Source organism: Neolamprologus multifasciatus, chromosome 6 (assembly GCF_963576455.1).
Source record: "Neolamprologus multifasciatus chromosome 6, fNeoMul1.2, whole genome shotgun sequence".
Taxonomy (NCBI): Eukaryota; Metazoa; Chordata; class Actinopteri; order Cichliformes; family Cichlidae; genus Neolamprologus; species Neolamprologus multifasciatus.
In genome coordinates this window covers 16,419,969-16,435,159 of record NC_140444.1, presented here as the reverse complement: position 1 = coordinate 16,435,159, position 15,191 = coordinate 16,419,969, and the positions used below count along the sequence as shown (strand labels likewise).

The window sequence follows — 15,191 nt, the reverse complement described above, 5'->3', positions numbered from 1 at the left end:
TTTTCTGTGCCGCCAAGCTTTATCTCTTTACATCCCATAAATGAAATGCAAACATGTCAGTCACCTACAATGATTTTTCTGAAGCCCAAGCCATATGAGGTATGTTGCCTACAATGGCTGTTTTGTCTGACCAGCCCCCCAAACATTCTGTTTAACAACATAGAACTGAGTAACTCAGTGAGGGTTTTTTTTCTTAAAAATTAATTTTCTATCATATAATCACTTTATTGTATCTGCTGTCTGCTCCTCTGCTCGAAAATTACATTACAGCCAAGATATTTCCTGACCTCATTAAGTGAAATGAACAACCAGTGCCTGCAGCTTCTTTTCTATCCCCTCTCTCCTTCTCACTCATGCTTCCTGTGTTAAATTTGATCTTCTTTTCCGCTATGACTAACCAGCACATCTTGTATTTTTGACCTATCTCATGCAACCTGCTGCATCACCGAATGCAAACTGTTTCAGTTTTAGTGACAACCGTCACCTTCCTCCCCCTCTTCACAGCCCACACATGCACTGGCCTCTTCTTCACCGGGAGTCCGACTTCTAGGCAGGCCGGGCTTCATATGCAAATATAGCCTGAGTGGGCGGCAGCTGAGAGCCGAGTGTGCAGCAATGTGAGAACTCTCACAAGCCCCGCCCACAGCAGCCAGTTGCTAAGCGACCACCTGCAAGGAGGAGGGAGCGAGGAGGAGAAGGAGGAGGGGCCATGAATTCAACAACTGTTGCCCGATCCGAGCTCTCGCTGTGTGAATGCGAGTCAGCCGGCGAACAAGTGAGCGAGAGAAAGTGTGTGAGGTGCAGAGAGAGAGAGAGAGAGTGTGTGTGTGTGTGTGTGTTTGCGCGTGCACGCGTTTGTCAAAAGAGAGTCTGCGCTGGTGCGGGAAAAGCCAGTGCAGTGTTTTTAAAGAGAAAGACACAGCCTGCCTCGCTCCTCTGCCTCTCCGTGGACTATACCACTACCGGGGACTCACCCTTTGGACTATTCCGTCGTTTCCGCCTCCCCCCCTCCTGCCCTCACACTTGCCTTTGAAGGGAACACCTGTGCGCGTGAAAGCCAAGACAACGGACTTAGCCCTGGTAAACAGGGCGACTGGATGACTTCAGTGGAACACGGTTTGGCTGGTGGAAAGAGGGAGACTGCCGATCATGGACTCCCCGCACTAGTTAACGGGGTAAGAGACCAGGGAGTGCAGCAAGCCTGCTGAAATGTGAGGGTGATAAAAGATGACTTGACAGAATGAGAACAAAACACAGAAAGAGGTCCGCAGGGAGAAGCTGGGGTTTAGTGAAAGAAAAGCAGTTTAAGCGTTGGGGGAAAGACAGCTGAGTTAAAGGGGAGTTAAGGGGGGTGATGCTTCAGCGGCGGTCCATTGTCCCCCGGTTTGTGTGTTTGAATGTGAGTGTTGCACGCAGTTGACCCTGCCTCACAGCTTGCCTGTCTGTGTTGCTCAGCTGTTGGTGTCATGCCTGCACACTCCTGTCTCCTCTCTTCTTTTTCCTCTCTTTGCTTTCCTGTCTCCCCCCTCCTCCTGTCATATTCCCTCTGCTTCCTTTGCATTCCAGCATCTCTCCCTGAGGGTAATGGGATTAATTGGAAACTAGGGTAGCTGGATGGAGACACGGAGAATGACAGAGAGAGGGATGAAAAGACATGTGAAGTGAATGTCCAGGTGTAGTTTATTTAAAAAAGAAAGAAAGAAACGGAAAGAACAGCAGATAAATGTGACAAAGTTGTTTTCTACAGTTGTGTTTATAAATGTCAAATAAATGTATCTATCTAATCATCATCATTATCATCATCATTTTGCGGCATTTCATACTTAAAAATTCCCATCAGCTGATATGAGCCAAAGTTCATTAATAACATCCCACAAAACTACAGATTTCCTGTCACATGACCACTGCACATATACAAACTTTTCTTTTTATACATTTAAATTGTTTGCAAATGCTATGATTTATTTAAGCACGCACACTTAAAATACATGGAGAATCCTTCCTGATATTTTTTTGCACACGTTCGTGTTTGCTGTAACTTTTGAGCGTATTTATTCAACTCTCCAAAAATAGAAAGGCAAGGGGAGTTTTATTTCTATTGTCAGTGGCAACATATACATGACGTCAGACTCTGTAGTCACTTTGAATACACCTGCTGCTCTGTGACTGGACGTTACATAATGAGATTTGCCCTCTCTTAGTTGAGCAGACAAGTGGCTGTCGATTCCCCCGGACCAAAAGAAACGAAAACATTCTCCGAAGATCTTTCTACTGAAAAGACAAATGTGTTTAAGGGCATACACTTTAACACAATTGCTTTTTACAGTAATATGATGTTTGTTTCCATCACCAAAACCGTCTCATAGCCAAGTATTTGTACCAGTGCACCTGTATTTCTCAGGGACTAGAATAACTAGATTAACATGCAGTTCTGAGCTGTACTCAGTGAATGAAAGCTAATCTCCAGGAGTCACAGTCACTCCTCTTACACAATTTCTTCCGGGCCTTCTAACACACTGCTACTGGGAGAAAAGACACAACAATCGACAGACAAAACAAGCAATTATCTAAACAGGACCATTCATACTGTAGCTTCTTCGTCACTGAGATCATGTACTCTAGGTTTAAAAATAAATATTAATCGAATGCTGCTGAAGCTCCCCTGGCTCTCACCATTTACCAGTGTTTTAAAGTTACTTTTTAAAAACAGATAATAGGGTTTTAATGCAACCGTCTATGGCAGACAGGGGCTAGACCACCTGCTGAGTGTCTGCCAAACAGCACGCTGAAATGCCTCCGTTCAATAGCCGACAGCAAGTGGGCTCACAAGCTGTCAGTTAAGAGAAAGACAATGCACTATGTTGAAGAAGGATGGTGTCCTTTTCCCCTCCTTCTTTTCTTTGGACACGAGTTTGATGACTCATAAAACACTCTAGACACAACACTCTCAAGCTGTGAAATAACGAACCTGAACAGTAAATTGGACAGCGAGTGTTAAGTGCTTGTAAAACTCCAAATGAGTCAGTGTTTCCTCTTTTCGGGAAAGATAACTAACTTCTCTTTTTGTTGGTGACGATGATAATTCAAGGGAATCGTTAATCAGTGGATTGCAACGCTGAGGACAAAAAGATGAAACAGTCATCAGATTTGATGGTTTATTAATTATTTAAGTTTATAATGGATAAAAATATGATTGAGAGTAATTATTTTCTCCTTGTTGTTTTATATCTCTGGGTTTTAGACTGATAAAGCAGTCATTTGAAGTTGCCGCATCTCTTACAGTCATTGACTGCAGTACTTACAGGAAAGCATACATGATTTTGATATGACTTCTGCCAGCTAATGCCAACTTCTTTGTTTTGTTTGGCAGGAGCACATAGCACATGTCAAACGAGACCGAGGGCAAATGAGCTAATTCACACCTACCCGCTTTGTGTGACAGCTTCTTATAAATGCACTTCCTCATAACATACACCTTGGGTTAAACTTAAATTATTGTGACAGATGCTTACACAACTATTTTCATTTTAACAGTTTCATTTTTCAAGATGAAACAGACGGTCACTGGGCTTTAATCATTGCTCAAATTGGGCCTGCTTTTTATACCATTGTCATTATATATAAGGTATATTTTTATTATTATTTATCATTATGAAGTGTTTGAAAACCAACACACATGCTTTATTGGTAAATATCAGTGTCACCAGCAACAGTGAGAAGCAACATTTAACTAAAACTAAACTGATATCCTTAATTTTAGTCTTCCTGTCCATAAAAAACCCCCAGCCTGATGATAAAAAAGGGATGTCAGGATACCAGGAAAGTAGTAGTTTGCACCAATACCAATTAAAACTGCACGATCGATTTTTGATACCCAATTAAATACCGAAACCAAATAATCATTCCATGTATTTAAACATAAACTCATTTATTAATTTTGAACGTGTTGACATGGTGATGGCAGATGTTTATTTAAATTGTTGACGTTGTATTTTGTTGAGTTGACACCGAGTCAAATGTTAGGATGGTTGCCGAGTAGCCTGCTGATGTTACTACAAGGTATAACATTAATTAAGTTTCCATAAGAGTTTATATACTGTTGCCACTGCAAACATTTAAGCCTGTGGCTGTTTTCTCAATGTATCACAGTCACAAGTGTCACATTAAGTAATGTCCATTTTTTGCCCCAGTGGACCAATTGTTAAAAAAAAGAAATTTCTATAGAAAATAGTGAAAAAACAGGAACTTTTCAGTGTGTTAATTTTTATTGTTTATCTATAGTTTTGGTGCAGAGTGAATGGCAATCAGGAAGGCCTTTTAAAAGTTGTAAAACTTATGAAAATACATTGAAGTTCAATATTTGTGCCCTCCTTCACATTTTCTAAAGCCATCCAGTGGACCAGACTGGAGTCTTTGCCAGGCTTAATCTGGCCCCCGGGCCTTATGTTTGACAACCCTACTATATGTAGAATAAAAACTGTGTTACATGGCTATAGTACTTTTCAGTCATGTTGAATCATCTGACTGAAGCTTGAAGTTAAAATGAGAGCATCTGCCAACATAAAAATAAAATTGAGTCACTTGAAACGTCACCAAACTGCTCCTCCCTTGCTCTTAGCTTCCTTCATGTCATTTAGTCTTTCAAGTCAAATCGTTATTTAATCCAAATATCAGATCAGTGCATCTTCAACAAAAACTAAACCAAAACTAAACATTTTCAACCAAATAAATAAATACACTGAGATAAGCCAAGTCACTCTAAAACACTTCAAACTCAACTGAATCAAAACTAACAATTCAAAATTAAAACTAATGACAAATATAACTCTGATCAGAATCATATAGCAGTTGTTTTTACAAGCTGCTTGTCCTCACTGTTTTGTCTCTTTACAGACATGCAGTTCTCAAATTTATGAACACAATGAACTCTGGCACATTAATCATGGGATGTATTTCAGGTTCTCCCTGTTTTTATTAACCACTACCTTGAACCGTCTAAACTGAATCTGATTTCATCTTCATTCAGTCAATTCAGAAATACAAAAGCAAATACTGACACGTGCACAGTGTTTTAACTCTAGGGCCGTTCGCGTTTCACTGAACGTACCTCCACAGAGTCTCCAGTGTGCGTCTGCAGTCCCTCCCTACAGTGTCCTTTGTCCAGTGTGGCATTTCTTGTAACTCAAGTAGCTACCTGAAACAAATGTCTTTTTTTCCCCCATGTTTCAGTTATGGTTATGGCCTAGTGATGAATGAGCAAGAAGACAGTGAGGCTGTAAAGAGTCTCATGGTTTCCTCATGTTTCAGCATTTCAGTTAGACGTGTGTGTATTTGTGTGTTTAATTCACACAGCATTTCAAACAACGTTGACCTAAACAAATGGAGTTTAAACATGAATCAGATATGATTCAGGAAGAATAATGCTTACTGTTGAATCTGAGTAAGGCAGTTACACAGGCAGAAACATGCACATTAAACACAAAGAGCAGATGTTTAAGGAATACATGTAGGTGTGGCTGCAACTGTCTCTCATCAACTCAAGGAATACCGAATGGTTATTTGCTTCATAGATTAACCTAGTGATAATTTTGTGCCCCCCCCCCCCCCAAAAAAAATGAGGCTACAAAGATGATCATCGAACAAAGGTTAAAAAAAAATGACAAAAAAGATCATTTTATTAGTTGCTAACAAGTTATTTCACCATTTATTTATTTGTAACTGTAGCCTTTTAAGTTCTTATAAAGCCTCTTTTGCACTCCATCTGTACCAGAGCTGCTTCTCTGACAAGATCAGAGGCTCAAGGTAATCAAAGCACCAGGCGGCAACAGTCAAAATGCTGCATATCAAAGCGGAAGCTTAACTTTTCAGGTTTTAGGTGAATACTTTTGTGGCGCTAACAAACGAGGAGCAAATAGATGTTTGGAGAGAGTAAAATGAACAAAGAGCGAGAAACGGGGGGGAAGCCTCTGCAGAGAAACGCCTCTTATCTCTGTGGCTCAGTCTGACAAATGCAAGCAGGGAGACACTGCAGCTCTCAGTCTGGATTTCCTATCCTGCTCTTCTCTTCAATCCCATTTTCCATTTTCTCTTCCATCTTGCCCCCTTTCATTCTGCCTCTCACTCTTCTACTTATCCTCCGGTCCTTTTACTGCTGACTCACTCTAAATCAAAGCTTCATCGGTTTGGATCGATCCACTCGACAGCAGTTCGTGCGTCTGCTCATCCAAACCCTCTTCAAAGTGGCGTAGCACTCCATCTTTGTTAAGCCTTCTCTTTGTACCGCATGACACTTGTTTTGCTCAATAAGACAACAAAAAGTTGGTTACTGTCTAACTAGTTATTCCACAAACCTGCAGCTGGAACAACACCTTTTTAAAGCCTTATTGAGACGTATAATTCCTTTAATCTGGCTTTGCTCATATGACATCCCACAAATATGTTCTTTAAATATCCTTAAAGGGTGGTTAGAAAAAGATCCCACTCTCTTACAGTCATTACAAACTGCAATGTCTCCTGAATAAAATTAAACTTCAAATGATTGAAATATGTAAAGCAGTCGGCTTGAATCAAGACTTATGTTTAAACCAGTCGTTACCTTCTTTTCACATCACTTAATTCTTGAAATGCATGGCTGTCCACATAATTCTCCTCTTTACCAGAAGAGCAGATTAATGATTTGTTCAGCACTAAAATGGTATCGACCTTCAGCACTCAGCATAGACTAAATTGGCGCGAGAAGATGTGAATCTCTTTAATTGTGGTCATAATAACGTTGTAGTTGTTTTCCAACCTGCTGAATGAGAGACTCAAGTTGCTATTTGTGTGAGTGTTTTGCATATGTGCATTGTGAGCTTTTATTATGCACAAGGATGTATTGTAGCCATGTGTTAATTATACTGAAAAAGACTCATTTTCATTCAGTGTGCTTATAGCAAACTTTTTTTAAGAAGATGTGTATGAGAGTGCACAGCTGCAGATGCAGAGTGGACACGCTTGATTTTGGAGAATATTGTTGCCTAAGGCAAAGTGTGAATGCGCTAACGGTTTGTTTTCTTTTAACATTACAGGCAAAATAGTCCTGAAATTGCTTTAGAAAAAACATCTCCATTTTGCCATCTTGTTAGCACAAACCATCCTTGAAAGCAACTGAAATGGAAAAAGTTGCACTGTGACAGCTCTTTCTGAGGTTTAAAGAAATGTTACTAGGCTGTACACAAATTCTGAAAAGAAGGGAAATCTATCATTCGCCTTCACTGACGCTGACACTCCTCGGGTTAAAAAGATGTAGAGACCATTCTGTGGGAGTCATCAATTCATAATTCATAATAAGGTACCTGGACTGAGTGGTCACTAAGCAGTCTGGATCTTTGCAAAAACTTGCTATCACCAAGCGCCGATTAATTTAGTCGATACCTCCTCAGAGAGCCGCACCTCTGCTCATGATCTGCCTGCTTGTTGTTGTTGCCTCAGGGTCCAACATAACAACACTCTGGGGTCCTCTTCAGCTACAGCAGGCATCTTTCTTCTGCTAGGCTTTGCTGCCCAGGCAAAGCAAATACAGTACTTGTAGCATACCCCAAGATAGGTTTACCACCACCGGATTCCTCCTTCCTTCTTTTCTAGGACAACACCCAGATTCTGTAAAATCAAGAATGTTCAGATATCCCTATGTTCTTTATGCAATCGAGATACCAATCTCTCCTGCACGTCTTTAAAATCATTTCAAGTTCATAGGTTAAATGTATGTTTAACAAACCTGAACTCTTTTGATCATAAAGCTTCCGTTTGTACTGGGATCCAAGACTTAGAGCTGTGAGTACATTGTTTTCTCGATAACTGAAACCAAATCATTGATTCACCGCCCAGCGTGTTGAGGTTTTCAAAGGTAAACTTAAACTTTTACTCAGCTCTCAAGTAAAAGTTTAAGTTTACCTTTGAAAACCTCAACACGCTGGGCGGTGAATCAATGATTTGGTTCACCGCCAAATCATTGATTCGGCGGTGAACAGACCGCCTCAGACCTCAGACCCAGCCTCTCTGAGGACTGGGTTTATGTTTTTTTTTAACACCATTTGATTGTGTACTTTAATCATGATGATTTACTATAGTTATAATTAATAGAGTTGATCTTTTTGTGCTGTACTCACTCTGTTTTTATGTTGTTTTATTGCCTTTATTCCCATTTTACCTGATTGCGTTGCTTTTGCATCTTGTATGTGGATGGGTCTTTTGACTTCAGGTCACAACACTGGGAAAATGCTGGGTGTGAATATTTGTAGCAACACTTTGTGTAATTGTATAACAAGAACACATCTGGATGTTTCTCTCCTTTCTTATAATCTGTTACACACCCTCATTTTGTAATGAGAGATTACTGTGTACTGTTTGCCTCCCTGGTAACTAATACTAATACAAGGGTAATGGCTGTGCAGTAATATCATTTGTATGTCACTGTGTTTTTTTATTGCTTAATCTTCCCAAATGTTGCTCAACAACTCTAGCACGAAAAGCACATGACTCAGTGTTGTGAGTTTCAGGGCTGCGCACTGGCATTATGTCATGCAGTCTCAGCTGAAAAACTAATGTCACTACCAAGCTCAGCTGAAAGTTTATGATTGTAAAATTATTATATGTTTATTTAAATAGCAGTGCTTATTCTAGTTGGTTTAATTTACATTTGGTTGCTTTCTATTTTTTTACCTTTTGTTTCTCTCAGTTTCTCTCTGCTGTTCATTTTCTATCTTCTTATTTCTTTACTCCTCGCTGCTTAGATTGTCGCAGTGAATATAAATAATATCTGATATTAGTGCATTCTCTTTTTCTTATACATGACTGATTCTGCACAATTCTGTCTGTATTTCAAAATGTTTAGTAGCATTTAATGGCATACTTAAAGACACGATTTATTATAAATAAATGACAATCAATCGGCTTCATGTTAGCATATCTACAGTGATTTGTAGTTGGGTAGTTTGTTTTCAAACCCTGTATGGTTACTAGACATGGCTTTACTAAGGCTGGATGATGAGCATACACACAAATACTGTAACACACATGAAACTATCTTTAGCTTGCAAACAAATACACTTACTGTATAGTCTGCAGTGAACAGAAACCTTAACTAACAAAAGGCCTTGCAGGAAGGTACTGATTGTTCTCTCGCCTTCATCTCTCCATCTTGCTCTGTTGCTGATGTTGGCCTCGCTTGGGAGAAGAGCAGGAAAGGAACGATAGGACGTCTGTATTTTAACTGGGTCAGACCCTGCAGCAACAGGCTCACAGAGAGATCAGAAAGTATTTTTCCTATTTGATTTAAATATTGAGATCTGTGTATAACAACGTTCGTGCTGTGCAGTATTACAGCAGAAGCTGGATGCGTACAACATTGTTTAAATTGTTTTTAATGTTTATTTTTTGGGGGGAGGTGTTGATAATTTATGAATAATATGACTGATTTGGTCAAGTCAAACATTTAATATCTGGATTTTAAAAAATCTTCTTTTGGCCAAATGTATCAAATGAGATGTGAAGGCATGCCAGCCTTCAGATCGAACAGCTACAGTTAAAAGTACAGCAGATCTTGGCATCCTCAGTTCGTCAGTTCAAAGCCAGTGGCAGTTCAGATGCTGTTTGGCAGGCCAGTTTTATTTTTTTTCTTTTTGCTTCAGGGATTCGAGCAACTCAAAATGCTTGGTAGGCTCATGTTTTGGCAGTTGAAGCCCCCTGGCTGTTCTGGAGCAGGCGGGTATAAACAGAAGTGTTCAGTAAACGCATACAAACATGCACTCATAGGCAAAGCTCCTTCCTTAATCATCACTTTTTTAGCAGTCTCATCAGGGTAGCTCAAAGTGACATGTAGAGTACAAAGTGTTTCTGGTTGAAGAAACAAACACTGTAGGATGTAACTGTCCAGCAGCGTCTTTGCCTCAAACGAGGGCTGTTAGAAGAGTTTGCAGCCTAAATGATACCACGTGATCTTCCTGGATGAACTGAATGCCGAGGATGCGTTGGCACCAAATTAATTTCATTGTGAATATTATGAATACACTCTTTAGTAGTAATACATCAGAGGAAGAGCTTGGGTTGAGCAGGTTGGAGACATGGTTAGAGAGGCGAGGCTGAGATGGTGGGGGCATGTTGAATATGGAGATGCCAAACATGGGGAAAGGTGGAAGATTGCAGATGACTTTCATGGCTGTGGTGAAGGAGGACATGAAGACAGATGATCCACTGTTTTGGTGACCCCCGAAAGATGATCTCTTGGCAAGTTTACGTTTCCCGCCCCACAAACCAATATTTCATTATTTCATATTTAATTTGACTGTTCTGATTGGACCTTTCTGCACATTAATCAATTACAGTTAAATCTCCCAAATGTATCCACAACTGTGGCGATGAAGTGAAATTATTTTTGTACATGTCTGTATGGAGATCTGGTGTCGGTTATATGCCGTCTTCATGCACCATATTACCTAATTAAAAGGGCAAGTCATGTGGTTTCTCTTTGTCATTTTGGCAGCTTGTATGTCTCCAAGTTACTTTCATTTCCTCTGGTCTTATCTTTAGGTTTGTATTCAGCGTATAACCCATATTGTCTCACATTTCGGTACCAAAATGAATGTAAATGACACAAAAAGGCAGCGTGTCAAAATGTTTACTTTGGACAAAGTTTATTATTACGCCTTTATTACCACAACAATGCATGGTGTTCCGAGTGAAGTAAAGCTTTCCAGTTAATGTCAGTATAACGCTGTAGTGTTGATGGTATATTCTTTGCATGGGCGTGATTTCTGACATTTCCAGCCTCTGCTGAGGAGCATTTGAAAAACCTTCTCTTGTCTCTTCACAGCAGGTGTCACGTCGCCCACTGTGTTAGCTTGTTCAGTTTTCTGAATTGTTGCAGAACAGAGTACCGAGAGTGGGGCTGCCTGCTTCTTTGCCGCACACTGTGTTTCTTTCTCTACGGCAGGGAAGGAATGCTAAAGAGACCTTTATCCTTTGTTTTATTCTCTGTGACTCACACCCCATGTTGGCTCTTTGTGACGATGCAGTGCCTCAGTTTGTGTTGGAAATGGATCGGCTACTTTTTTTTATTTACTTCTCCATAAGCATACATGCAAAATCCTTCCTCATAATTTTATAAACATCTGAAACTTTGTTTTCCAGTGGACTTAATGGACTGGATGCATAATTAGTCTTTGTTTATTAATGCTTTATAACAGCATTGTAATTTTCACAAGACCTTTTAAGTACAAACAGCATTTATCTTCTGTTATAGAATTTATTTACAGCATTTAAAGGAAAGTTATACAGTATGCAGTGTGATTTAAACTATTTTTCAGCTGTTAAACCCTTTGACCATCAAAATAAAACCGTTAAGCTGCTCTTGCACAGTCCGTCCATCCATAACGGTTATTGAGTCAGGGTCAACAGTCCATCACAGGCCTAATTTATACATTAACATAATATGCGTGCCTTTGGACTGTGGAAGAAAGCCAAAGCATCATTGAAGCACTACACAGAAAGGCTTTTGTTTGAACCTGCAGAATGCTTTGTGACGTGTTATCACCACTACATCACACTTCATCAAATGAAGCAATGGAGATATTCTGTGGAAACTTTGGGTATAGCTCCTCATTATTTCTGGTTTAAATCCCAATAAGCACATAGAGTTTTTGAGAGCGAGAGAGGTGCAGCGATTCTTTAATCCTTTGTTTGCAGTGTTGTTACAAACTAACCTGACTATCCTCTGCTGTGTTGCCTCTCCTCCTGTCTTGCATCTCTTTTATTCCCATGGCTCATTCTTTGACTAATCTCATCCTCATACACACTGTACTGCTAGCTCCTTTCCAGTCTCTCATTGCATTGTTGCATTATTCCTTCTCCTCCCTCGTTAGCTCGTTATTCACTCTCCCGCCCACTTTTCCATTTTCCTGACTTTCTATAACATATTACTTACCCTGCTCTCTCTTCTCGTTATCCACCTCTTCACCTGCCCCTCATTCTTTATCCTGCTCCTCCATGTTTCAGCTGTTCGGTCATGCTGAGATAAGGCTTTGTTCTCTGTTGCATTAGACCAGATTTTTGGAGGGTGAAACAAGAAGGAGTGAGACCCATGACCTCTGGCCCATCACCCTTTCACCCCCGTAGATCTCCAGACCCCCCTGGTGTGAACTTAGGATGATTCCCACAGTGAAGGAATTTACTAAGTGGGAAATCAAATGACTGAACAGCCCTGCTAAAAACAGTGAACTCAACACGAATAATATATTACTAATATTTAAAACATTATTCAGATATAAACAACTGCAAAACATTGAATGCCTCTGGTTGCATTTGCTCATTTTTGATTCTTCCTACTTGCAGGTTTATGGTATATTATCTATATACACTATCATGCTCTGCCCTGTAAAGGAGTAAAAATATTTCCATGATTTGCCATAATATAGTCAGTTAAATTGTTTGACCTCTTTATGCCTGAAGGTGAAAATAACTGTGACAGTGGTGGTATTCGTGAGAGTTACAGCTTTAGAAGTCCTGAAATGTCAGACGACCCATAAAAGCATTCAATTCCATCATTCATCTGTTAAATTGTTCTTTTACAGTTTTGCCCCCTTGGGCATTGTGGCTACTAAGCAAATAGGTGAGAGCCCTCCACTGGATAATCACTGCAGTGATTCTTATGTTTTGACTAGAAACAGGTTATTTAACCTTCAGTGATGCAGTGAGTAGTTTCTCATTGTAAGAAGACATGGACATGAACATTGTCATGGAAAGCCTTTTACTGTGGTTTAGACGGGTCACGTTAGTGGCCTGCATCAGATTTTAAAAAAACAACTTAAAGATGTTGCTGAAACTGCATGAATATAGGTTAAGAACTGTCCAATTGTATTTTTTTAATGATCGCAATTGGAGAAAATTTTGTGAGATTAAATCAGAAAATATCAGCAGTAAAGTCACAACTGTGTTTGAGTGTGAGCATTTTCACACGTACAAAGGGAATAAACAGCTGTTTAGCCTTAAGAAAAGCACTTAACAGTCAAATTAATCAGAAAAAGGCTTCAGTTTGTCAGGGCACATTAAGATTCTACTCTGAAGGGATGGAAAAAGGTCACATGGGCAGATGAGTCCAGATTTACTCTTTTCCAGAGTGATGGGCACATTAGAGTATGACGAGAAGCAGATAATGCCTTGTGCCTGTCCTACAAGCCTGTAGGGGCAGGATTATGATCTGGCATTGTTCAGATCATAATCTAAAGTCTAATGTTATGGGCACAAATAAACTGAGGTCAGAATACCTGAATATGGTATTCACAGATGGCTTGGCCACAACAAAGTCTAGATTTTAACTCCACTGACAGTTTTGGGAATGTAGAAATATATGTTTTGACATTAGATAAGCTTACGGAAATTATGCCAGTGTGTATGCATGCATTTTCTACTTCTGATAGCTTAAAAACACAAAAGTCTCTGATACTGAGGCCTGGAGGTGGTTCAGTTGAGGTCCAAAAATGCTTTAGATTCTCTGGTACAAACTCTAAAGATCATACTTTGATGTTTTAAACTTAAGACATTTGGGATATCATTCAGGGCAAATATTATGTTTATCTTGTCTTTCGCTACTAATAATTGTGTGGCCTTGTTCAAACTGATGCTAATCTGTGCTTGTCCCCTTCTGGCTTTTGCAGGGTGCTGAGGAGGATCAGGTTTGTCCGGTCATCATGTGCACGCGGGCCTATCCTGACCCCGTCCGTGAGTGCCAGCTGTTCCCAGAAGAGGTGGAGGAGCCTGAGGAGGAGGTGGCAGACGAAGGCAAGGAGAGGGAATCGGACAGAGACAGCGCTGTGGAAAGCACTCAGGGTTCGGAAACCTCAGACGGGCTCACCAGACTGGGAGACAAGGAAGACACGCTAGGGGATCTCTTTTTTCCCGGGGAGAAGTAAGCAGTCTTGGGTCAATTTTAACTTGCGCCTTCTGTTTTTGTCACTGATTAGTGATCACTTCACTTTCAGGTTCATTCAGATGTCTTTTAGTTTGTTTCACAGACTTTGCTCTGTGTTGTTTCTTTGAGCTTGATGCTCCTGTTTTGTTATGTTCTCTAAAATTCCTAAGTCTGACAGCCACTGCCAGTTCCTCTATTTAATGCATTTATTCTCATGAGAAATATAAGTTCTAGAGTCAAAGTAAAGTAGGATCTGTTACCATAAAAGTGCCATTATTTGCATTACTTGCATATGAAGCAGTTTTGTTTATTTGGATGCAGTTAGAGCTCCGGCAGCACTTGTAGTATATACAGAACGACTTTATTACTTGACCCGACTGAAGCTTTACCATCTTCAGACTATAATCTCTTGTGGAAGTGGAAACTTCTCCATTTCAATTTATATCGAAAATAAAGATAACTTCAGGTTATAGAGCCAACATCTCCCTCTCTTTCTTCAGGTGCGGTCAGACCAGTATCTCTGTGACCTCTGACCTGTCAACACGTTCGTCGGCTTCTCTGTACGAGGAGCAGTTTGAAGACTACGGAGAAGGGGAGGAGCCGGACTACACTCCCAGCAGCCCTTGTCCGGACGACGAGGCTCGTACCAACGGTTATTCCGACCTTGGCTCATCTGTGCCCTCGAGGTGGGAGCGAGCTAAAGAAAAACATTGTTTTTCATGTTGGGGTACTCAACTATAAGACTACGTTCTACATTCATAACTATATTCAGTGTTAATGGTGATCCTCAATATAGTGAAAATCGTGACATTAAAAAACATACTTGTAGCTATTTTGTGGATTCGGGTGTTTTCAGTCCCACTGGGACAGGTATATGAGATCAAGCACCTGACCGTGGAGTCTGTCTTTGCAAGCATTTGTGAAAGAATGGGTCTTTCTAAAGAGCTCTCTGAAGCATTTTGCTGTAACAGGAATCCACCATTGCTAAAAGTTGGTTTGTGAAATTTCCTCCCTTATACATATTCCACAATCACTTGTAAGAGATATTTATTCAAAGCTGACACATTTAGGAACCACAGCAACTCGGCCACAAACTGGGAGACCACATAAAGTTACAGAGCAAGGTCGCCGAGTGCTGAGGTGCGGTGTTTAAAAGTCGCCAACGCTGTGCTGGATCAATAGATTAAGAGTTCCAAACCTCCTCTGGCATTAACATCAGCACAAATACTGTGTGCTGGGAGCTTCACGG

The 15,191-nt window shown here is 40.3% G+C and overlaps 1 protein-coding gene across 2 annotated transcripts in view; it reads left to right on the top strand.

Moving 5' to 3' along the window:
- The first annotated feature begins 683 nt into the window (after positions 1-683).
- The window catches only part of rab11fip4b (RAB11 family interacting protein 4 (class II) b), a 28,275-nt gene continuing 13,767 nt past the window's right edge, over positions 684-15,191 (top strand). Inside the window, exons 1-3 of one of the 2 annotated variants that reach the window (XM_085162874.1) lie at positions 684-1,175; positions 13,689-13,939; positions 14,443-14,628. In XM_085162874.1, coding sequence (XP_085019000.1) covers positions 1,098-1,175; positions 13,689-13,939; positions 14,443-14,628 — 515 coding nt within the window. In that variant the 5' untranslated portion in view covers positions 684-1,097. The remainder of the gene's footprint in view (positions 1,176-13,688; positions 13,940-14,442; positions 14,629-15,191) is intronic. The other variant, XM_085162875.1, reaches the window with a different exon arrangement.